Source organism: Podarcis filfolensis (assembly GCF_964270895.1).
Source record: "Podarcis filfolensis genome assembly, chromosome: 5".
Classification (NCBI taxonomy): Eukaryota; Metazoa; Chordata; class Lepidosauria; order Squamata; family Lacertidae; genus Podarcis; species Podarcis filfolensis.
This window is the reverse complement of record NC_139608.1, coordinates 89,218,081-89,242,313: the sequence shown is the minus strand read 5'-3', so window position 1 is coordinate 89,242,313 and position 24,233 is coordinate 89,218,081. Positions and strand designations below refer to the sequence as shown.

The 24,233-nt window shown below is 46.3% G+C and overlaps 1 protein-coding gene across 2 annotated transcripts in view; it reads right to left on the bottom strand.

Annotated features, from left to right (window-relative positions):
- PDLIM1 (PDZ and LIM domain 1) overlaps positions 1-24,233 on the bottom strand; it is a 44,171-nt gene that overhangs the window by 2,084 nt on the left and 17,854 nt on the right. The window contains exons 3-7 of one of the 2 annotated variants that reach the window (XM_083615927.1): positions 14,396-14,480; positions 8,347-8,417; positions 5,569-5,874; positions 1,936-2,090; positions 844-958 (exon numbers count right to left, since the gene is read on the bottom strand). In XM_083615927.1, coding sequence (XP_083472053.1) covers positions 844-958; positions 1,936-2,090; positions 5,569-5,874; positions 8,347-8,417; positions 14,396-14,480 — 732 coding nt within the window. Of the gene's footprint in view, positions 1-843; positions 959-1,935; positions 2,091-5,568; positions 5,875-8,346; positions 8,418-8,636; positions 8,837-14,395; positions 14,481-24,233 lie in introns of both variants that reach the window. The other variant, XM_083615928.1, reaches the window with a different exon arrangement.

The following is a 24,233-nucleotide window of genomic DNA, read 5'->3' as shown; positions in this document are numbered from 1 at the left end:
TGCCACAGACCTGCCAGAGGGAAGGGCAGACTCCTTGAGCAGAGGGAGCTCTCGACTGCAGACCTCTGCCCTCATGGGGGGCTGTAAATGTGATACAAGTTGGGGAGACCAGGAAAGAACACCATATGAAAGAGGCACACGGTAATGAAGTTTATAACCTTATACAGTGGTACCGTGGTTTAAGAACAGCTTACTTTATGAACAACTTGGATTAAGAACACTGCAAACCCGGAAGTAGGTGTTTTGGTTTGTGAACTTTGCCTTGGAATAAGAACATGTCCCGCTTCCTGTTGAGTGTGTTCCATTTGTAAATTGAGTCCCCTGCTGCTATGGGAAAGCACGCCTTGGTTTAAGAACGCTTTGGTTTAAGAACGGACTTCTGGAATGGATTAAGTTCGTAAACCAAGGTACCACGGTACAAAATGCAAAAAAGCTCACATCGCCAATTGACCCTGCTTTCCACAGATCACATGAATAGGCTACACTCATGAGTAATAATGGCCAGTTCATTTCGCTTTAAGACCTAGTTGCTGCGATATTTGGCTGCTGTTTAGTTCATGATTACCCATTCACATGCTACTCGATACTAAAATTTCCACCACAACTCTCCCTTAACCATTTTCTCAAAGCTGAAAAATCTTTCCTCAAACTACAGCAGGCATAGCCAAACTTGGCCCTCCAGATGTTTTGGGACTACAACTCCCATCCCTAGCTAACAGGACCAGTGGTTAGGGATGATGGGAGTTGTAGTCCCAAAACATCTGGTGGGCCGAGTTTGCCTATGCCTGAACTACAGCCTCTCCACAATTGCAGTCTCCAATGACTGCTCGTTCTGCTACTTACACAATGCCAGATCCACACTTATCACAGACAGGAAGCTTTTGAGAATTTCCAATCGATGCCGCGACTTTAGTTGTTGGTGCTTTCACACTTCGGAATCCGGAAGGCTTATTGGGATCTGTAGGTATTTTAAAGCAACCAGTATTACAGATTAGGAGAACTGTCTTGAGTATAAAATCAAGGCAACAATACAGGCCATGGTTTCTGCTGAGGAAATAAAACAGTATCATTGGAGATCTTTCCCTGGCACCATGCTGAAGTAAAATATATATATATATAAAATGCATGTCCAATGAAATTTTGGCCTCACACAAGGTGTTGCTGAAATTTGAAAGTCTGAAGTCCACCCCTGTGGCTTTTGGCAGTGGTTTTGAAGGACTGAAATGTTGCGTAGGTTACAACAGGAATACTATTGCAGATAAGGGTGTTTTGGTTTTGGGTTGGGTTGTCATACGACCGGAATTTTCCCAACGTAGCTGGTATTTGGCCCTTGTAAACAGTGTCCAGATGGAAATTGCCGAAACGTCTGGGAAAATCCAGCCGTATGGCAGCCCATGTCGGAAGTGCAGATTTTGGTGAATTTTCACTGCTCAGTTTTGACCCTCCGTCCCCAGCTCGGCTTCCCCCACCAAACCAAACAATCTTGCATCTATCCCACATTCAACAGCTTCCCTCCATATTAAGTACCCAGAACGACTTAGCTGAGAACTGTTTCCCATAAGAAGTCTAAAGCACTCCTTTATAATCCCTATAAGAAATGTGGTTTGATGAGCGTGATTAAAAAGGAGCTTCCCTCCTGAGCCAAATTGTCGTTTCTTGGGGGTCGAGGGGAAGGCAATTTCCACCGGGACTACCGTGTGGAAAGATTAAACCCTCTCCCTGCCCTCTAGCCCCCGATTTTCCTCCTCGCAGCTGCTATTTTTAAGAACATCAATGTAACTTTGCAACATGTGTGTCCCACAGGGGAGCTGGTTCAGAGCAGGGGTCATAAGGATCAAATGCTTCTTCTTATTCCCTGTATTATTTCTAGCCAAGTCTTTGAGCTTAACAGTTCTTGCTTCTTAAAAACCAACGCACGCGCACACACCCCTTTACCTTTCTCTTCAGATTCTAAAATTTCTTGGAGCACCAAGAATGAGGTGGATTGTCGAGGCGGCTCTGCCAAATCTTGGTTCTCCTGCAGCATCTTGTAGACCTCAGAGTCTCTGTCAATCACTAAGTTACCGGCAGGCTGGTTAAGTTGTTCCAAGCTGAGGAAAAATTAAAGGAAACACCTTTAGTCAATGAAGTGTTGGGAGGTCTGCTAACAGCATTTTTGTTGTTGTTTTAAGGTAAGAGAAAACTTAAGACACAAAGTGAAACAACTAGAGACGGAAAGTGTCTTTGCACAAACAAGCGGCAGTGAGATTAAATCTACAACTGAATGCAGGAAAAGCCAGTCATTGCCTCCTAACAGTAGTTTCTTGCTTTTCCCCTTTTAAAACTACTTTTAACTGTATACTTGCACCATTCTTATGTTACTTCCCCCCCATTATTGGTGCTTCCAGAATATAATGTGTGATGCCTACCACTTGGGCTGCGGGGTCCAGGTTTACTGGTCTTTCTGGGTCCAAACTAATCATAATCATAATCATAATTTTTTATTTATATCCTGCCCTCCCCAGCCGAAGCCGGGCTCAGGGCGGCTAACAACAATAAAATAATGCAACATTCTAAAATCATTTCATTATAAAATTGATTCAAATCAAATAGATGGCAACCATTGGTTGGACTCTGAATTAGAATATCTCCAGAAATTTTTAGCACTTTTCTTTTAACAAGAGGGTTGTCGATAGGCTTAAATTCCCTCTCTTGGCTGCATGGGAGAAAGCTACACACTCTGCGTAACACAGGTGATGTTTGCTAATCAGATTTTCCCAGGCAGCCATTACTACTCACCCCAGGCGAGCAGGCAATTTACAAAACAAAAGACTGGCTTAAGCTGCACAACTGCAGATGAGCACAACATAATGAACACGAATAAGTGCATAACTGGCTGCCCCACACACTGGATCCACAAGTAATCTGTTTGTGATTACGCTGTTTGTGAGAGACACAGACAAGAGGAACAACAAGAGCTGATTCATGCATATCACTTGACGGGGCTGTGGCTGAATATGTAACAGGCTTCATGTAAAAACATCTGCGCTTCAGGCAATACGAGAGCAATAGGGTTTGACCTGCGATGACTTGCTTCATGTTCATTGAGTGATGAACTACGTTTGAACCAGGTCTATGAGGCAATTCAGACATTCCATTTTGCCTTGCAAAGATGACTGTCTCCTTCCAGAAGGCACCAAGAAGGATCCCTTATTTTCCTATTCGGATAACTTTTCACCATTAGGCATAGGAGCCAGAAATAATGCACATCATTTCCAGCGCATTACACGAATATCAAGCGGGCCTAAGGCGGAGGTGCTGTTTAAGTTAAAAATATAACCATTTCATCCAAGATAAAACACGGAAAAGACAAGCTACTGCTTTAAAACATACACAAACCGCAATATGTTAAATCTGAAGAGGTTCAATCACATTTTGTTTTAACTTGCATGGTGTACCTTCAAAACTTCATCCGGTGCTCCAATGATGACCCACCACCAATTCCTTCCCCTCAGAACTATCATTAGCAATCACTAATTGCAGTCTCTAAAAGCAACCCCTAACTAATTGCGGTCATTGAAGATAACATCATGATCAATGTGCAAAAGCACGGAAATTAAACCTCAGAGAATTTTCCAGGTCAAAACTAGACATATGTTTGGGCTGTAGAGTGAATTTTTTTACCCTCAAGAGGCATATGAGTGAGAATTATAGACTTGCAAGCTTGCATGGGACTCCCTGCATTGCAGAATCTCACCTAAAGCATCCATGACAGAGAAAAGCAACTTTCTTTCTCTCCCACACCACAATACCTTCATGCTCAACAGGTTGCAATATTTCTCTCCCAGCTCATCTTGCTTCCAAACTGGGTTGAAGAAAAGCACCTGATTCTACAAACTGTAGATCAAGGCTATTCTATTTCCTGCTGGTTGACCCCCACATTTAAATGGAAGATTTTCTGAAATTTCTTATTCGGTTAGAAAACGAGGTTTCTACAACATTTGGAGTATCTAAAGCTTTTTTACCATCTCTCTATTCCATTATCGCTTCTTTAAAGGCCAGGTTGTCTCTTAAAGGTAAAGGGACCCCTGACCATTAGGTCCAGTTGTGGCCGACTCTGGGGTTGCAGCGCTCATCTCGCTTTATTGGCCAAGGGAGCCGGCATACAGCTTCCGGGTCATGTGGCCAGCATGACTAAGCCGCTTCTGGTGAACCAGAGCAACGCACAGAAACGCCGCTTACCTTCCCGCTGGAGCGGTACCTATTTATCTACTTGCACTTTGATGTGCTTTCGAACTGCTAGGTTGACAGGAGCTGGGACCGAGCAATGGGAGCTCACCCCATCGCAGGGATTCGAACCGCTGACCTTCCAATCGGCAAGTCCTAGGCTCTATGGTTTAACCCACAGCGCCACCCGCATCCCGGTTGTCTCTTACAATGCCTTATTTCTAACATTATTTCTAACATTAAGCGGAACTGGCCTGTTTGTAGCTAACAGGCAGCCACAGGGCATGCGCAAAAAGCATTTAGAGTGGTCACAACATGCCAGTGATGGTGTTCAAAATCCAACACATTCCATGGAACAGATCCTTCCTGCTTGTATGAATAAAGCCTGTTTGACCAACCTGAACCATGCACGACAGGAGAAGAAAAACGAGCGATTGGGAAAAGCTACTGAGACAGGCTTCATGCATCAAGGGCCAATTCCAAGGTAACATCGTCGAGCTCATCAAAGTATTTCCCCCGGGCCCATACACAGGTAATTTGCATGCTCAAATTTCTCCCTGATCCAGACCTTGCTCTCTCCTTTTCTTATCCTATTATGCTTTAGGTTCAAGCACAAGAAACCACATTTGCATGTTGAAAGGCTCCCCATACTGAGAGTGGTCTTGTTTTTGCTTGCTACCATGTTGTGTATTTTTGTGTTTTTCTATTGTACACCACCCTGTGATCCTCGGATGAAGGGCCGTATAGGAATTTAAGAAATACCACGATCTTGTGATGGAGGGTGTTATGTACTGAAGTTCTCACGCCGGGCCAGCAGTGGGATACTGTAGATAGCTATGCAAATAAGGGATCGAAAGTGACGCTCAGTGATTGGATAGTTTTAGAAAATTGTTACAGTTACGTTATACTGGAGCTCTATATAAGCAGGCTGACTGAACCCTTCAGTTCAGTTCTTTTCTGACCTGTGAATAAACAAGAGCTGTTTGGAGAATCGCTGTGTCGTCTGCTACGTCTACCCACTATTTAACAGAAGGATAAGGTGATCCTCGATGAACAGGGGTGTAAAGGATTAACACAACACCCCCAAAAAAAAGAATATTAGAGAAGCATGCCCAAATCCAGCATATTTACACCACAGTGAGCCCCCTCCACTGACTGGAAGCTCCAAAATGTTACTTCAGAAGCAACCCCAAATCTCAGCTTGAGGAGATGCATCCATCACAAGAATGTAGAGATTTTTTTTTTTTTTTTTTTTGCAACAATCGACCGCGTTGAGTGAGCGATGGATGCACACAAAAGGATGAGGAAGGTGAATGTGCGCAGGGACAATAATTCAACGGCATGTGAGGCAGGCAAATTTACCTGGGGAAGGTAGGGCTAACGTAAGAGATCTGCCCCTGCAAAGAATCCAGGATGTTTTTCTGTGAATAGAGCTGTAAAGGAGAGTTAAACTGTACGTGCCGCACTTTGAGTCCTGGCACATCTACTTCCACAGGGCTGCTGGGGCAGATCTGAGCAACTTCCTTGAGCTGTTCGGGCCCCACTCGGATTTGGCTGGGGATGGATGAGGTACTGTGCCTTCTTCGCAAACGGGAGGAGGAAGCGGCCTGGAGTGGGTTATAGACCGATGCAAAAGGAGCCTTGAACCCGCCAGCAGGTGACAAAGGACTAGTCACGAAAGGAGGGCGTTAAAAAGGACAGGGTACGTTCGGGATGGTAATTTGCCACGGAGGTGGGGAAGAAAGGACATAAATTAATTACAGCATCAATCGCGACCCTAAACCAGCTTCATTTAGACCAGGGTTTCCCAAACTTAGGGTCTCCAGCTCTTTTGGGACTACAATTCCCATGATCCCTAGCTAGCAGGACCAGTGGTCAGGGATGGTGGGAATTGTAGTCCGAAATCAGCTGGAGACCCAAGTTTGGAAAAGATGGCTTAGACCAGGCTTCCTCAAACTCGGCCCTCCAGATGTTTTGAGACTACAATTCCCATCACCCCTTGCTAGCTAGGGATCATGGGAGTTGTAGGCCAAAAACATCTGGAGGTCCAAGTTTAAGGAAGCCTGGTTTAGACAGTTCCACACAGCCAAGGAGCCAGCACGATATCAACACAGAACAACTTGGGGCTCATCGAAACTTCTGTTTGTGCCGCAATTTCTAAACAAAGGTCTGAGCGTGTTTTCTGGTCCTGCTGCTTTTCCCCGGAAAAACTCGCTGTTTAGCACTGAATTGGAACAAACATTCTGCAGCAAACTTGATTGACATTTGTTCCGATTCCGGGGAATCGGAGTGGCGAAAGTGGCGGGACAAAACAAAAACCCTACTCGGCCCCTTTCTGGAAATCCTGAACCTTTACCATAGAAATCACAGCACAAATGGAAGTCAGGATGAACCCTTCATTTGTGAAGGGACTGTGAACTGATGCACCAATGTTAAGTCTTACACACAGTTATGTATGCGCTAACAGACAGGGAGGGAGAACTCACTTCATCCATTAGGAATTTGCGAGGCAAAGAGGAGTCAAGATGGCTGGCCAAGCAGAATATACCCATGTTGTAGGGAAGGGACCAGGGATCTACCTGATTTCAGCTTGCTCCACAGGGATTCCTTCTCCGAGAGCATCTGGATGAGTTACCACACTGATAAGACTTGGGCTATTTGGATCTCATAAAACACTAGGGGAAAATAATTTCCAGGTCAGGGTCTGAGGCCCTTAAGGAATGGTCAGGAACAGACACAATATTCTACTGGTGGATTACAGTGGTACCTCGGTTTTCGAACATAATAATAATAATTTTTTTATAATATTTTTTATTGAGTTTTCCATTTTAACAATCAAATCAGATCACATTAAATATTCCAAATTATACAAATACATAAAGTCCAAATATTTTGCCAAATTATAAATTTTTGTTGGGGCTTCCCATACTTCAAGTTCAGTGGGGTCCAATCATCTTATGTTTCTACTGCCTTAAGTAATAATTTATTATTTATACCCCACCCATCTGGCTGGGTTTCCCCAGCCACTCTGGGTGGCTTCCAACAGAATATTAAAATACAATAACCTATTAAGCATTAAAAGCTTCCCTAAACAGGGCTGCCTTCAGATGCCTTCTAAAAGACTGGTAGTTGTTTTTCTCTTTGACATCTGGTGGGAGGGCGTTCCACAGGGTGGGCGCCACTATCAAGAATGCCCTCTGCCTGGTTCCCTGTAATTTGGCTTCTTGCAGTGAGGGAACCGCCAGAAGGCCCTCGGCACTGGACCACCGTTCCAGAAGACCATTCGACTTCCGAGACATTTGAAAACCGAAGCATTTACTTCCAGAAAGCTCAATATGGAAGCGGCGTGGCACGTCCAACTTCCGAAAAGCGTTCGAAAAACCGAAGCAGTTCCTTCCGGGTTTTCGGCGTTTGAAAACCAAAACGTTTGACTTCCGAAATGTTCGAAAACCGAGGTACCACTAACTAAAATGTAGGGACCCGCTTCATGAGGGATGGGTAGATGAAAGCAGGAATTGCTGCCAGAATAATGCAAATATCTGCACTTGGGGGGGGGGGGGAAGGTCCTAGCCTTAGCCAGGACAGGGGGCATTTTGGTTCGACTTCAGGAAGCAAAATATCTTGGGCCAGCAATGGTGAAGTGTACAGGAACCACGATGACGTAAAACCTCTCCTGTGGAAGGGTGATTTTTAGCAATTCAAAGCATAAGAAGAGCCTGCTGGATCCGACCAAAGGCTCATTCTTGTCCAGGACACACCATGGCCAACCAGATCGAGCACATGATATCCCTCCCCTCCTATGGACCACAACTGGTGCCCAGAAGCACTTATGCCTCCAGCAGAAATGTCACTTCTAACTTGCGTTTTCTCCTACTAAGGTACACTTCTGTTTGCTGCAAAGCTCTCAGGGGTTGGAAAAGGAAGCAATCTGTTTGATACCTTTACCTGAAGATTTAAACATCTAAGAAAAGTTTCTCAGCCCTTCACCCCCCCCCCAAAAAAAAGATGTTACTTTCAGGACCACAAAACCTTCCGTTGAAAAGAGAAGTCTTTACTTGTGCTCCCTCTGCCAGACCGTCCCATTTCGCTGGGAAGATCACAAAAAGCCACAATTATTCTCGTAATAGAAGCGACGAGCACCTGAGCGAGTGGGGAGGCAATTTTAAAGGCTCGTACGTCATACTGAAAGCGCGCTGAAACGGCACAGGCAGCTGGGGAATCAAAGAACAGAAAGGTCATTAGTTTTTCTTTGTCACGTTGGAAGAACCAGTGTTCTCAGGCACACACCAGCCGAGTGACCGACCTGAAAGAAAAGAAGTCTTGAGGTATGCCACAGCATAAATACATCACTCCGTGCATCTACAGTAGAGAACGGGGCTTTCCTTGTGTGGTGGCGGTGCTGTCGAGTGCAAAACTGGGGAGCCACTTACTTTTTGCTGGGCTCCTGGTCGCCCTGAGCAGACTTGGACCCCACCGCGTCGTTGAAGGTCTGTATGTTTTCTGAGGAGTACAGGCCCGCTGGGCTATTGTACTGGGCAGTGATGACCTTGGGTGCAGTGCTGGAAGCAGCGGTGGCGGCAGTGAAGGGCATAGCGCTTCGGTTATGTGCACTTCCTATGTGCCTTATATCCTGCATGCAAGGGAGCAGAGGGAACAATCAGATGCGCTGGGCGTGCGGGTGATAAGCAGCAGTCCCTCGGCTGTGCAAGGAATCGACGAAAAACAAGGTTGGTCTGCAAAGTGGGGGGGGGATATATTTGGGGACGGGATGGACATTAGCTGCCTTAAACCTGCGGAGATAAAACATCTCAAGGACCTCCTTCCTTGCCAAAGACTGGGTTTCCCAAACTTGGGTCTCCAGCTGTTTTGGGGCTACAACTCCCATCATCCCTGACTACTGGTCCTGCTAGCCCCAAAACAGCAGGAGACCAAGTTTGGGAAACCCTGGGCTAGGTAGTCAAGCAAGAAATGCAAAGGTCTCGTGTGGAAACTCCTGTTGATGAATCATCTTTAGAGGATGGTAGAGGGGTCCAAGTGCCCTTTGCCCTGGGCTAAGGGGCAGTGGAGGGAGGTTTAGATCGGGCAGAGGTGACCCCACAGCCCTGCCAGTCTCTGCCGGTGGATTTCGTGCAGCTGACGGCCAGCCAAAAACTCTGAGGTGGGTCATTCTGGCGGTGGGGAGAGGCTGAGTCTGCCTAGGGACTGTTGGATCCCTAGCCAGCCCCACTGCTGCCCCATGGCATCTTCAGCCCCGATCACTACACCAGCGCCAAATCATTGTTGGCCTTCCACAAAAAAGGCTTGCCTCGCACTTGGCTGGGCTTTCCTCCATTATGTTCACGTGCAGAGCAGGACAGGAGAGCAGGACAGGATGCGTGGGCAAAGAGTTCTAATTGTGCAATTTCCCTCACGTTGCTTGAAAACTCTTGCTAATTATCTACCCTTTATTTTAAAAAAGTCACATGCCTCAGTCAAGATCCAGATACGACGCAATTCCGCTGAACAAACTACCCAACGCAAATATTGCTTTCGGAATGATTTACTATTATAGTCTCATTCAATATTGCAAAGCTGTGGCCTCATTTATTTTTTTAAAAAAGGCAAAAGGCTTTTTTTTTTTTACAGCACACCTTTCGGCCTTCGCGAGGAGAAACCAAAACCAAAAATAAACAATAAAAAGCCAAGTCAAGCAGCTTTAAAATACCTAGTTTCAAATTTAAAGCCATTAAAGGCAGACAGAATGACAGACATGTGGGGAAAAGTCTAAGCTCCGTCAGGAAGGCAGTTCGTAACTGTGGTGGGACTTATGCCACAACTTCTTCTGATGGTGGGATTTATAGCGGGGCGTCAGAAGATGGCCTCAACCCACAAGCCATTTTACCCAGGATAATATTCATAATCATAGAATCGTAGAACTCGAATAGACCCCAAGGATCATCCCGTCCAACCCATCTCAGCTAACGCATCCATGACAAAACAGCTATCCAACCTCTGTATACAAACTTCCAAGAATGGATTTATTAAAGTTTCCACGATGAAATAAACTACGGTTTTCATGTGTGTACCTTGGTGATATATGAAAACTTTTACAAGCTGTGAGTCCTTGTTTCTCGATTTGATCCTTATACATGGCTTTGAATGTTTTGTAAATATTTTATGCATTGTGACTCGCCATTATTTTTATTTATTATAGTTCAGTAATTATTTACTGTAATGTCTTAGTGTAAACTGTTTAATTATTATGTTCCGATGTTAAATTTTACCGTTTACCATTATATTCTAATGAACTACTGAATATTGCTTTATTTGATGCAAGTTGTTTATTTTAAAGTTATTGTGACTTTTTTGGGGGGGTATTGGATCAGATTGTTACTATGTGTGTGATCTTTGGGGTCTATTTTGCCGTTTCTTCTGCCTGTAAATCCCCTTGGGCATAGCAGTATAGAAAGGTGGAATACAAGTTAAAAGTGAAGTGAAAATTAAATTAAATAGTACAGTTATCAACAGAATGAGGGAGCGAGAAATCGGCAAGGCCCCGATTTGAAATCTTGCATCTGCTCACTAAAAGGTCTCAGACGAGCCGCATTTTCTTAACCTCAAACCTCCACTCCCACCTCTGCGATACGGGACAACCACGTTCTCCAACCTTGCAGAGCTGTTGTGAGGATTTCAACAAAATGGAATGAAACACTTCGAAGATTTAGAAGCTGTGCTGAGCACTGAAATGAATTATGAGCAAATCAATATGATCTGCATGAATCTGATGCTGTAAAGGTAAAGGGACCCCTGACCATTAGGTCCAGTCGTGACTGACTCTGAGGTTGCTGCGTTCATCTCGCTTTATTGGCCGAGGGAGCCGGCGTACAGCTTCCGGGTCATGTGGCCAGCAGGACTAAGCCGCTTCTGGCGAACCAGAGCAGTGCACGGAAACGCCGTTTACCTTCCCGCTGGAGCAGTACCTATTTATCTACTTGCACTTTGATGTGCTTTCAAACTGCTAGGTTGGCAGGAGCAGGGACCGAGCAACGGAAGCTCACCCCGTCACGGGGATTCAAACCGCCGACCTTCTGATTGGCAAGTCCTAGGCTCTGTGGTTTAACCCACAACGCCACCCACGTCCCTATCTGTTGCTGTACCCAAGACAAATCTGGTTTTCCCAACAGCTGCAGCAATTGGTCCGACCTCCTCATAGTCCCAAATATTCGCAGCTCATTTTTTTTTTAAAAAAAAAAGGAGACGCAGAGATAAGAGATTGGAAAAAAATAAATGAAAATTAAAGGAGGCCACAGCAGTGTCTTAATTTTGTCTTCCAAACGGCATCTGGTTGGGAAATTTTAAATGCTCTGAAATCTGAGTGAAAATGCGAAAGGTTAACCCAACTTCTTCTTCTTGGGTGGGGAGGGAAAACCTGCCTGATTAGCTTTCCAGCTTCCCTTTCTGTGTTTACCAAGCATTTACATCGATGCAAAAGACAAAACGATTCAGGAACAATGACGAATATGAAGCCAGATGAGGCCACCGGGCATTTCAGACAGGAAACTGCTATGCCGTTCACCTCTTGACTCAGAGGTCTTGGCGAGAGGTCTACTGCGGTCTTATCAAATGTCAAAGCACACGCCCAGTTTCTACAGCCTTCCATTCCCCGGTTTCTATGGGAATAGCTAAACAAAACAGCCGCAATGACCTCATCCCCAGAGGATGTGACAGGGAGCGTTTTAAAGGAAAAAGCCTCAGGACAATCGGTGGCCTGTTTTAACGCAGCCATGACATCAGTCTGGCAAAGGAATGTATGGCTCTGAGGCAGGGCAGAGGTACGGAAAGGGACTCGCCGATTTACCCCGGGGCAAGTAGCTCAATTCTATTTTCTGAATTTCCTTTCGTTAAGATGCAGGGCACACGCGCACAAAAAGGGGTATGTTCACACGATGGCTCACTCCACCATCCAGCACATTGAAGGCGCATTCACACGGCATTAGCCGCCACCCACAGTGATCTCGCAGTTTCGTTGACAAATCCTGCAGTTCAGTGTGTTTCTCCGCCACACTTCAATCCGACCAGAAAACTTTGCACTTAACTTTGTACTCAAGTTCAAAGTGTGTTCCAAGCATAATACATTAAAGAATTATTTGTACAGCTTTTCTTAAAATTTTGCTGTGTTTAGAAATTCAGTCTGACTCTTAACTAAATATACTCGGCCTTTCATATTGCTGCTGAAACAACTGCAGTTACTAAATGAGAATCTAGTGACGTTAGATTCTTTTAGCTTTCTCGCATGTGTTTGAGTTTGCACCGCAGCCCTTTCGTACAGGCAAAGCATCACAGATTAACGAAAAATGTATTCGCATAATTGGTAAATGAAACTTGGTAAGCAATTGTTATGAAATGAATCATGAAATACTGTCTTCCATTTTCGATCACTATTGTGTTTTAATATTCTGTTGGAAGCTGCCCAGAGTGGCTGGGGAAACCCAGCCAGATGGGCGGGGTATAAATAAATTATTATTATTACCGTATTTTTCGCTCTATAGGACGCACTGGACCATAGGACGCACCGGACCATAGGAGGGCGAGAACAGGGGGAAAAAATTCTCCCCCTCTCTGCTCAGCGCCCCTTCAGCGAAGCAGTAGGAGAAACAGAGCCCCTTCCATTTCCGAAGGCTTGCGGATAGCTGCCTGAAGCCCCTGGCGCGCAGTGGGAGTTCCCGCTGTGCTCCAGGGGCTTCAGGAGGCTTCAGGAAAGCAACGCGAAGCCTCCGGAGCACGGGGGAGCTCTCCCTCTGCGCTTCGGAGGCTTCGCATTGCTATCGCTGAAGCCAAGGAGCCGGCATTCACTCCATAAGACGCACACACATTTCCCCTTAATTTTTGGAGGGGAAAAAGTGTGTCTTATAGAGCAAAAAATACGGTACTTAAGAATGGCGCAGCCGTTCGAGGCGGGTGTCGCGCTCATGTGCAGAAGACAGCTTCGTGCCTATGAGTTCCTGGTAGGGTGTTGCAGAGGTGGGGAAACCCCCCAAAAAAGGCCACATGCCCCGGGTGCAGGTATCACACCCCGTTCTCCGATTGCGGCCCAGGGGGTTGGGCTAGAGGACCTTTCTGAACCCCAGGGCTTTGTTCCAATTACTGCATGCCAGTAGCGGATGAGGCCAAAAGGAAGTGTTTGTGGCTGACATTGAGAGAAGCCACCCAAACACACAAATTCACAGACAATCATGTATTCTCACGTGAATCTAAATTCCACAGTTCTGCACTGATCAGATGCAGAACTTCATCCTCCCCCCAGTCTCCTGCTGCCTGATATATTATGTTACTGGTCATCACTAAAATCTAGTGGAGAGAAACCTCAACTTAATTATGTATTGTGTGATGGATTACTTCCTAGTGCTGTATGTCCTGCCAACCACTTTTCTAGAGGCTAAATTACGGAGCGTGGCCCTGTCTGGAAGAGCCTACTGTTTTGATTAGGCTTTCCATATTTCATAGAGTGAAAACCTGGTGAGGAATGTTATTGAGCTTTTTAAGGCAAAGTTGTTGAGCTTTCTTGGGAGGGAAGGGGGCAAAGTTGTTGTGCAAATTGCAAAAAAAATGAGGTTTTATAGCTTTTTCTCCCCCCCTGAAATTGCCCAAAACACCACTTCTGATATGAGATTTTCCCATACATTAAAGGCATTCCGCCCAAACGCAATTCCCGATGGCCGAATAAAAAAAATCTACAGCCATGCCTTGGAAGTCGAACAGAATCCGTTCCAGAAATACGCTCGACTTCTAAAACATTCGGAGACCAAAGCATGGCTTCTGATTGGCTACAGGAAGCTCCTGCAGCCAATCGGAAGCCGCGATGGACATTCGGCTTCCAAAAATTGTTCAAAAACTGGAACACTCACTTCCGGGTTTCGATTGTTCGGGAGCCATTTTTTTGGGAGCCAAGGCGTTTGAGATTTAATGTACAACTGTATATGGATTCACGATACTCTTTCCTCCACCCTCCACAACTGACTTTTCTCCTCAGCCTATACTGGGCATGCATGTGTTATGCCAAACATGTGACACACAGTGCGCCTGTGCCTTTAGAATAAAACACAAGCAGCAGCTATGGGAGTGTCATTTATGCTGCGTCAACACAGTTCAATCCATACCTGCAGTGGGCACAGTCTGGCGGAAAAGAAACAGCCTCCTTCATGTTACTCACCTGTGGCTGGGATGCCAGGTTCATCTTGTACGGATTGGTTTTCCCTTCCTCAGTAACCAGCGGCGACCATATTTTTGATTCAGTTCTGCAAAGTAGAGCGTCTGGTGGTTAACGTTAGAATTCTCCACATTTGTTACAGTATTTTGTAGTTTCAAGACATTTATCTTGCTCCACACAATTCCATAATTTGGAATTCCCCCACAGCAGCAAGAATATTATTGGCCCAAAAATGGAAGCAAAAAGAGTTACTGTTGATTGAAGAATGGAGGATGAAGTTAATGGACTATGCAGAACTAGATAAACTAACAGGAAGGATTCGAAACCAGCGAGACCAGAAATTCACAGAAGACTGGAGTAAATTTACGGACTATTTGAAAAGTAATTGTGAAGAACAGATGACATTTGTAGGGTTGTAAGAAGTTTTGTGAGGAGTATTATTAGAAGTATTGTAAAAATTGACAAGGGGGAGGATGATTTGTTAAGAGATGTAAAGGCAATATAAAGTTAAGAAATGCATAAGAAGTGGTTAAAACGGTGGATCATCAGAGGTGCTAATGGAAGTCCAAAAATATTGTATAATTGATAAGTTTTGTGGTACATTTTATAATTTATATGTTAAATTTAATAAAAATAAATTATAAAAAATAAATAAATTTGGAATTCCCCCAAATCCAGGGTTTTGGGGGTGTTTCTTTTGCTTCCGAACTTTTTTCAGGAGTAGGCACAGCATGCCGTACTTAGGCAAAGTCACAGCAGACATTCTGTGTGTCTGGGAAATGTTGAAGTCTCCAGAATTAAGTAAGATTCCTATTGAAATTCTTTACTCCACCATCTCCAAGGCTCACTTTAAGAGTGGGAAATTTAACTTAGCAAGAATTGCACCAGCAGTTTTATGCAATCTATTTATTTATATGCCAGATTTCCTCAAGGAACTGTGGGCCATTATTCCCTTAATAACAACCTTGCAAGGTAAATTAAGGGAAGAGGCAGTCACTGGTCCATTTGAGGATCATGGATGTGAATCTTTCCAATATTCCTCATTCCATCACAGATCCAAGAACAGTGGTACCTCGGGTTAAGTACTTAATTCATTCCGGAGATCCGTTCTTAACCTGAAACTGTTCTTAACCTGAAGCACCACTTTAGCTAATGGGGCCTCCTGCTGCCGCCGTACCGCCGGAGCACAATTTCTGTTCTCATCCTGAAGCAAAGTTCTTAACCCGAGGTACTATTTCTGGGTTAGCGGAGTCTGTAACCTGAAGCGTATGTAACCTGAAGCGTATGTAACCCGAGGTACCACTGTACAGTATGCAAATATGTTTTTTGTTTCTCTACAAATAACTCTGAAGAGGGCCTTTTTGCTTGTTTGTTTATTACGTTTCCATCCCATCTTTCCTCCACGGAGCTCCAGGTGGTGTACATCAGTGGTTTATAACCAGTGTTCCCTGGCACCCTCGGGTGCCTTGAATGGTGGTCAGGGGTGCCGTGGGCAACACTGGCCTCTGTCCCTCTTCCCTTCCCTTCCCTCCTCAGATGCCCTCTTGCGTCTCTGCCTCCCAAAGGCTTGCACAGCTGTTTGTTGCAGCAGCCCCAGCTATGAGCTCCCCAGGCGAATGGTGCCTCTGGGGATGGCCAAGGGGTGCTTCCCAGGCCCTTGAGGGGCAGTGTAAGAAGGCACCTCTCTTTGGGGCAGGAGGGGCAGCTCAGAGCAACTGTCTAAAGGACTCCCAAGGAGAGGGGAGAGGAGAGAAGGCTGAGGGAGCACTCCACAAGGGAGGGCATTCGAAAAGGGGTGAGGGGCTGCCAGCTCTGCAGGCAAGGGATAGCATAACTGGGCTCCTGAGCACCCACAGGGGTGCCACAGAAAGAATGTACAGTGGTACCTCGGGTTAAGAACTTAATTCGTTCCGGAGGTCCGTTCTTAACCTGAAACTGTTCTTAACCTGAGGTACCACTTTAGCTAATGGGGCCTCCTGCCGCCGCCGCGCAATTTCTGTTCTCATCCTGAAGCAAAGTTCTTAATCTGAGGTAGTATTTCTGGGTTAGCGGAGTCTGTAACCTGAAGCATCTGTAACCCGAGGTAGCACTGTAGTTAGTCAAGGGAGACATGGAGCCAAAAAGGTTGAAAACCTCTGGTGTACATAGTTCTCCTCCTCCTCATTTAATCCCCACTACAACCCTATGAGGTGGGTTTGGCTGAGGGCAGCGACTGCCCCAAGGTTGCCCAGTGAGCTTCATGGCTGAGCAGAGATCCAAACCCTGGTCTCCGGAGGTCCTAGTGCAGCTCTCTAACCCCTAATAATAATAATAATAATAATTTTTTATTTATATCCCGCCCTCCCCGGCCAGAGCCGGGCTCAGGGTGGCTAACACCAGTAAAATTACTATATCTATCTATCTATCTATCTATCTATCTATCTATCTATCTATCATCTATAAACCCCAATTAAAAATACAGGTTAAAATACAATTTAAAATGCAGCCTCATTTTAATAGTAGCCCATAGATCAAAACCATAAGGGGAGGGAAACATAAGGGTCAGACTGAGTCCAAACCAAAGGCCAGGCGGAACAGCTCCGTCTTGCAGGCCCTGCGGAAAGATGTCAAGTCCCGCAGGACCCTAGTCTCTTGTGACAGAGCGTTCCACCAAGTCGGGGCCAGTACTGAAAAGGCCCTGGCCCTAGTTGAGACCAATCTAACCACCTTGCGACTTGGGACCTCCAAGGTGTTGTCATTTGTGGACCTTAAGGACCTCCGCGGGGCATACCAGGAGAGGCAGTCCCATAGGTACATGGGTCCTAGGCCGCGTTGGGCTTTAAAGGTCAAAACCTTAAACCTGACCCTGTACTCCACCGGGAGCCAGTGCAGCTGGTAAAGCACTGGATGAATGTGATCCCGCGGCAAGGACCCCGTAAGGAGCCTCGCCGCGGCATTCTGCACCCACTGGAGTTTCTGGGTCAGTCTCAAGGGCAGCCCCGCGTAGAGTGAGCTACAATAATAAATCCTGGAGGTGACCGTTGTGTGGACCACTGTGGCCACTACACCACACTGACTAATCTTATCCACTGTTAACAGCAGAATTCCTTCCTTAAGGGACATTATTCCCTCCACTGCAACTTTAAATTCACAGAGACAGAAACCAAAGAATCTTAAAATTGTGGAGTTGGGCAGGACCCTATGGGTCATCTATCCCAACCCCCTGCAATTCAGGAATGAACCACTTCAGTTAAGATACTTTGGAGCAGTTTCTGGCAAGAAGAATGCACCAAGTGGCATGCTACGCATTCCCTTATTCGGGAAAACATAAATAGTCCTCGCCTGGACTTGTCAGAAATTTATTTTTAAAAAGGGAGCGGCCTGCCGACCACAGTGAGCTTTGCAACCCTATTATCAGTAATTAGAAATGTTCTTTTGACTTCCTACGGAACAGGAGTGTGTGCCACATAAACGCCGAGGGGCATAATCTCAACTGCAGAGCTTCCTTTGAGGCTGAAATTCATGCAAGTCAGAGATATTGACCCCTTTCTCCATGATGTGCCCTGGTTAACCCTGACCAGGGAAGGAAGGGGAGAAGAGTTATACAGGCCTCGGTCCTGTATACCTGAAGGAGCGTCTCCACCCCCATTGTTCAGCCCAGACACTGAGATCCAGCACCAAGGGCCTTCTGGCGGTTCCCTCATTGCGAGAAGTAAGGTTACAGGGAACCAGACAGAGGGCCTTCTCGGTAGTGGCACCCACCCTGTGGAACACCCTCCCTTCAGATGTGAAGGAAATAAGCAGCTATCCTATCTTTAAAAGACATCTGAAGGCAGCCCTGTTCAGGGAAGTTTTTAATATTTAATGCTGTACTGTTTTTAACATTTGATTGGGAGCCGCCCAGAGTGGCTGGGGAAACTCAGCCAGATGGGCGGGGTATAAATAATAAATTATTATTATTATTAAATGAGCAAGATGATTTAGAGGCTGAGAAGTTGCATCAGCGCCATCCCACCAATGTATTTTCGGGGAGCTGGGTCACTTGCCCCAACTCACGGCAAACTAAAACATTTTTGGCGTGCACAAACATTACAAAGCGGGGCATTCCACTGAGCGGGAGATTCCCAGGCTCTCGATCACAACGATGGAATGAGTAAGGAATGAAGCGAGCTCTCACCTTCCATTTAAAGACCAGCATTCCAAATTTGCAAGCTAAACTTAGCTCCCTAAAATATAAAACAGCTGCCTTTCAAAAAAAAAAAAGAGCAAAACAGCTGCAGTTCCCAGCTACTTCGCTGGCGTTCGTGAGCACCCAGTGCTTGCGAAAGTCAGGTGGCTGGCATGCGAACAAACTTAAATGCCAGAGGAATGTTTTAGCAGACAGTCTAGAGCAATAGCTCTAACCACTGCACATTAAAAATCTGTTTTCTCGGCAGGGTCACTGGTGTCAGACATGTTTCGAGTAAATAATAACAACAACAAATCCCTCGAGAACCTCTACTTTATCTCATAAAGTAATTTCCCTACTTCTCATGATGGCTGCACAGAAGTAAAAGGTTTTGGGAGATGCTTTCAGCGGCACTGAAAGTCAAAGTTTGAAGAGGGGAAAGTATTCCAGCTTCAGCTAATTGCCATATAAATTTGAACCTGGCCAAGAATCCAGCAAGTTTGCCATTGAAACCTGCCGAGACAAAGATTATTGTGACCTTTTTGCCCACCTGAGAAGATCAGGTTTGCTGTTCTTTATTTCTTCCTGGTGATGGTTCCAAAAAAATAATTGGCTCTTGAAAATTAGATGAGGAGGCTTGGAGCTTTCTCAGCAATTTCTTAATCCAGCCTTCTGAAGAACTAAAAGGCTAGACCAATTCTGAGAGCCAGGTGTGGTGCAACTAACTTAGAATATCAGATAAAGCAAGGAACAACAGGTGTGTCATATTTCTAATTCACTATGAGAAGAGGGAATTTCAGCTGATGCAGCGCTCACTAGCCAAAATTCCCTCTTCCACACAGTTGCTTAAGTTCACCGTCATCCTTTGCATTTGATCAACCTAATAAAGAGACACATCCGGCTTCCTTGGTGGTTACAAAGCTATTTTTCTCTGAATGAGAAAGCCTGTGGCATTCGAATCAAGTCAGCCTTTATATTTAAGGAACACAATAACAGATGCAGAGTTGATGGGGGGTTTTTTTTGCTTTTTTTACAGAGGCTGGCATCCATGCAGACTTGTTCAGGGGATAAAAATGGAAAGGACAAAGTCGCTCTTGGCTCCGCTTTCCATCTGTACTTGAAGTTATCCAAACAAGGAAGCAAAATGTCTGATGTTTGCACTCTTACGGCTGCAAGGATAAGCTCCCTTTGTCCCCTGCGAGCAGCTGGGGCAAAATGCTTCGCTTGCTCAAAACAAAAAGTCCTCTATGACAAGAGAGTAGGCTGCCCTCTTTTAATACAGTTACCATGGAAGGAGTTTGGGGGGGACCAGGATTTGGGGGTTCCGAGTTAAAGCAGTGTAGATAAGACGTCAGACAGGCAGGGAAGGATGGGAGCTGGAGAGGGGGTCCACCAGGGTGGCACTGTGGTCTAAACCACTGAGCCTCTTGGGCTTGCCAATCGGAAGGTTGGCAGTTCAAATCCCCGCAACAGGGTGAGTCCCCATTGCTCTGTCCCAGCTCCTGCCAACCTCGCAGTTCGAAAGCACACCAGTGCAAGTAGATAAATAAGTACCACTGTAATGGGAAGATAAACAGTGTTTCCGTGCACTCTGGCTTACGTCACGGTGTCCCGTTGCGCCAGAAGCGGTTTAGTCCTGCTGGCCACATGACCCGGAAAGCTGTCGGTGGACAAACACCAGCGCCCTCGGCCTGAAAGCGAGATGAGCGCCACAACCCCATCACCGCCTTTGACTGGATTAACCGTCCAGGGGTCTTTTAGCTTTTTACCAGCAGGGTGGCAGCCCCCCCAACGGGTTGCTCTGCCACCTTCAGTGGGGCAGGGATCCCTGTAGAAGCTGGAACCTGCACGGTTGCGTCCCCTCAGCATTTTGCGCCCAGGGCAATGGCACCAACTATCCCCACCACCACTGATGCAATACAAGGTTCCAAAGTAACATGCTGGTTTCACCCTGTCAGTGAGCTGGGTGATGATTTTGGTCCACATTGTGAATGTTGATTTGGGAAAGGTAGGGGCTGCGTTTCAACCGGTTTCTGGACATGCACCGCGACAGAACGGAGAATGTTGCTCGACTGCCTCAAGGTATTTCTCCCTGCTTTCTCCTGTCAAGTTCGGGCAGGTTTTCTCAATTCCAATAACTTTATTGTACTAGCCACTGGCCATGACAAATCTGAATCAAAAATAAATACACGTAAAGAGATTTTATCCATTCTGAAGGAAATCAGCCCTGAGCGCTCACTGGAAGGACAGATCCTGAAGCTGAGGCTCCAATACTTTGGCCACCTCATGAGAAGAGAAGACTCCCTGCAAAAGACCCTGATGTTGGGAAAGATGGAGGGCACAAGGAGAAGGGGACGACAGAGGACGAGATGGTTGGATAGTGTTCTCGAAGCTATCAGCATGAGTCTGACCAAACTGCGGGAGGCAGTGGAAGACAGGAGTGCCTGGAATGCTCTGATCCAGGGGGTCAAAAAGAGTCGGACACGACTAAACAACTAAACAACAACAAAGAGATTTTGCTGCGCCACAAATCATAGTCTCTAGATGTGGGCATCTCCCAGTTCAATGCTATATTGCCCAGGGGCTTCTTTCTCATATTTTTGGCCGCCAGAGCAAAAAGGGCAAGTTTGTGAGTCACTGTAACGCTTACATCGCTAAGAAGCCATAGGAGCTACTCTGCCGGGGAGAGACATCATTCCTATATGGGCAGTAGGGTGAGAAATCGCCCCCTGGATCCAATGTATAGGTCTGGGCGATATATCAATATATCGCCCAGGACCAGCATGCAGATGGAGTTCTGAGAGAAAAGTCTGGTTAACACTACAATGTGGAAATTGAATGAAATACAGTGTATAATTTGAGGAGAAGCAAACAAGAGAGATTTGGCCTTTTTTTAGGGCAGGCCTTCTCTATAGCAAGGAGACATTCAACTAAACATACAGAGGAAAACTCCTGACAGCTACATAGCCAATCAAAGCATGTGCTACCTGAGATGGATCATGCCCCTCTGACTGGTTGCTAGTAACACTTCAATCACCAAAACCCTCTCGGTTGGCTATCCAACAATAAAATTAACCTTTAGGTTACTTACTAAATACCTTTGCTGCTATACTTCCACATTATGCCTCTGCTAGTGGCGTCTGCTAGATTTCCTTACCTTAGCTGAGCAGTTAAGGGAGACCACATATACAGAGTCTGCCTTTATACGGCACCCTTTTGTCTCACCCGTCCAGGACGGCGGAGGGCATAGCTTGAAAACGCAGCTCAGTAAACGCAAATCGCAGTGAGGCTGGCTGGAGACTCAACAGGTAACTGGCTTTAAAATGGACCGTTTTTAGAAGGGGAGAGCATGTCAAGGCTTCGATCGCTGGGCAAGCTTTCTCAGCCTTGGGTTCCCTAGGTGTTGCTGCACTACAACTCCCATCGTCCCTAGTGAGAAGGGCTAGCCGTCAGCGATGATGGGAGTTGTAGTCTAGCAACACCTGGAGACCCAAGGTTGAGAAAGGCTGGATTTTGCGGGAAAGGCGCTCTCTAAAGTTTAGCATCCGTTCTTCTGAAGAAGCCAGCTCTCTGAAATATCCCATACACAACATTCCAGTGCGAACGCACTTTGCCAATAGCCATCAATAATAATTAAACCTTCGAGAAGCAGCCCGTCCGTTTTAATGTCCATATATAGACAGACATGCATACGCAGCGTGCCAGACTAGGTTGAACGACACAGACATTTCTCAGGGTCGAGGGAATTCTCAGGAAAATGACAGGGCCGGAGTGAGTCAAGAGAATTTGTGGCATTCCTGGAATACATCCACCTCCCTCTATTTTTTTGAGTTGAGTTCCTTGTTTTGCTCTCCCCCTTTGAGCTAATTCAATAGACCCTTAGTCACAGGCTTTTGTTAATGTAGCACATTTTGGTCCCTGATTAAAATACTTCTCTCTCAAGAGCTGTCTGGGTGGTTGCTTCACTTCTTGGACAAGTTTGTGACTTAAATTCGGCTTTTCTGTGCCGCTGGCGATTGAATGAAGGGGATACGCTGCCGGCTCCACTTCTTGGAAGTGATTCTGCAACAATAAAACTAACTTTGACACAGAAATTCACGGTGTTTGTTCCAAAGCTTTGGGAGGGAAGACAGCAACAACAGAAGCGTTGTGCAACTATTTACAACGGCATTAAAAGAGTTCACGCAAAAAAAAACCTATCTGCAGTTCCTCCCATCCCACAATAGTTTTTCTGATTGCTCGTGGTTATATATTAGCCTAAGAGTTGCATAATCTTGCACAATAATTGCTCATCTCCATTCCAAAAAAAAAAAAAAAAGAGGAGGGGAAGGGAGGGAGAAAGACGTTCTTGGACCATGAACCCAACTCTTATGAGGTGATCTGGCAGAATATGAAACCTTCACATAAATCTCCTACCAGGAAAGGAATGGATAGCCAAACAGCAGGCAGGAGCTGGCACAGAAGCCGGAGAAGAGGAGAGGGGCTTTGGAAGGAAGGAAGGAAGGAAGAGGAGAGTCCATGATAAACCAACCGGAAGTGCTCTCCCCCCTGGAGGGAAGGAACTGCTGAGAAACTCCTAGCCCTGACATGAGAAGATACAGCAGACACTTGCTGCTTTTGCTGCAACCACAAAAGTCCATTACCGTTAAATTCCAGCCCACACCAGGGGCGTAGGGTGGGGAGGGCTGGGGGCCCGGATGATTTGGGATCCCTGCCCTCCCTGACGCTGGGGACCTCCAGGCCCTGGCCTTGCCGCTGAATGGCCGCCAAGGCTCGCGTTGGCTGGCTGGGCCCTGTGAACATTCTGTGCCCCACACCTGCCCGGTGGCAGCGGCAGCAAGGGTTCGGCTGGCATGGCGGAGGAGGAGGAGGAGTTTGGACTTGATATCCCGCCTTTCACTCCCCTTCAGGAGTCTCAAAGCGGCTAACAATCTCCTTTCCCTTCCTCCCCCACAACAAACACTCTGTGAGGTGAGTGGGGCTGAGAGACTTCAAAGAAGTGTGACTAGCCCAAGGTCACCCAGCAGCTGCCTGTGGAGGAGCGGAGACACGAACCCGGTTCACCAGATTACAAGTCCACCACTCTTAACCACTACACCACGCCGGCTCTCCGCTGGCAGGTTTTATTCGCCCTCTGTGCCCAGCCAGGCACTAAGTGTGTAGTTCATGCAGTGCATGGCATGAGTGGCACTGTGGTCTAAACCACTGAGCCTCTTGGGCTTGCCGATCAGAAGGTCAGCAGTTTGAATCCCTGTGACGGAGTGAGCTCCCATTGCTCTTTCCCAGCTCCCGCCAGCCTAGCAGTTCCAAAGCACACCAGTGCAAGTAGATAAATAGGTACCACTGCAACGGGAAGATAAACAGCGTTTCTGTGCGCTCTGGCTTACATCACGGTGTTCTGTTGCACCAGAAGCAGTTTAGTCATGCTGGCCACATGACCCAGAAAGCTGTCTGTGGACAAACGCCGGCTCCCTCAGCCTGAAAGCGAGATGAGCGCCCCAACCCCATAGTCGCCTTTGACTGGACTTAACCATCCAGGGGTCCTTTATCTTTACCTTTAAGGGTGTGAGGAAATGAACTCTCTCTCTCCCCACCAGCCCCAGCCTTCTTGCATTGAGCAAGAAATTCCGAAAGAGTTTTGCAGTGGTACCTCGGGTTACGTACGCTTCAGGTTACAGACTCCGCTAACCCAGA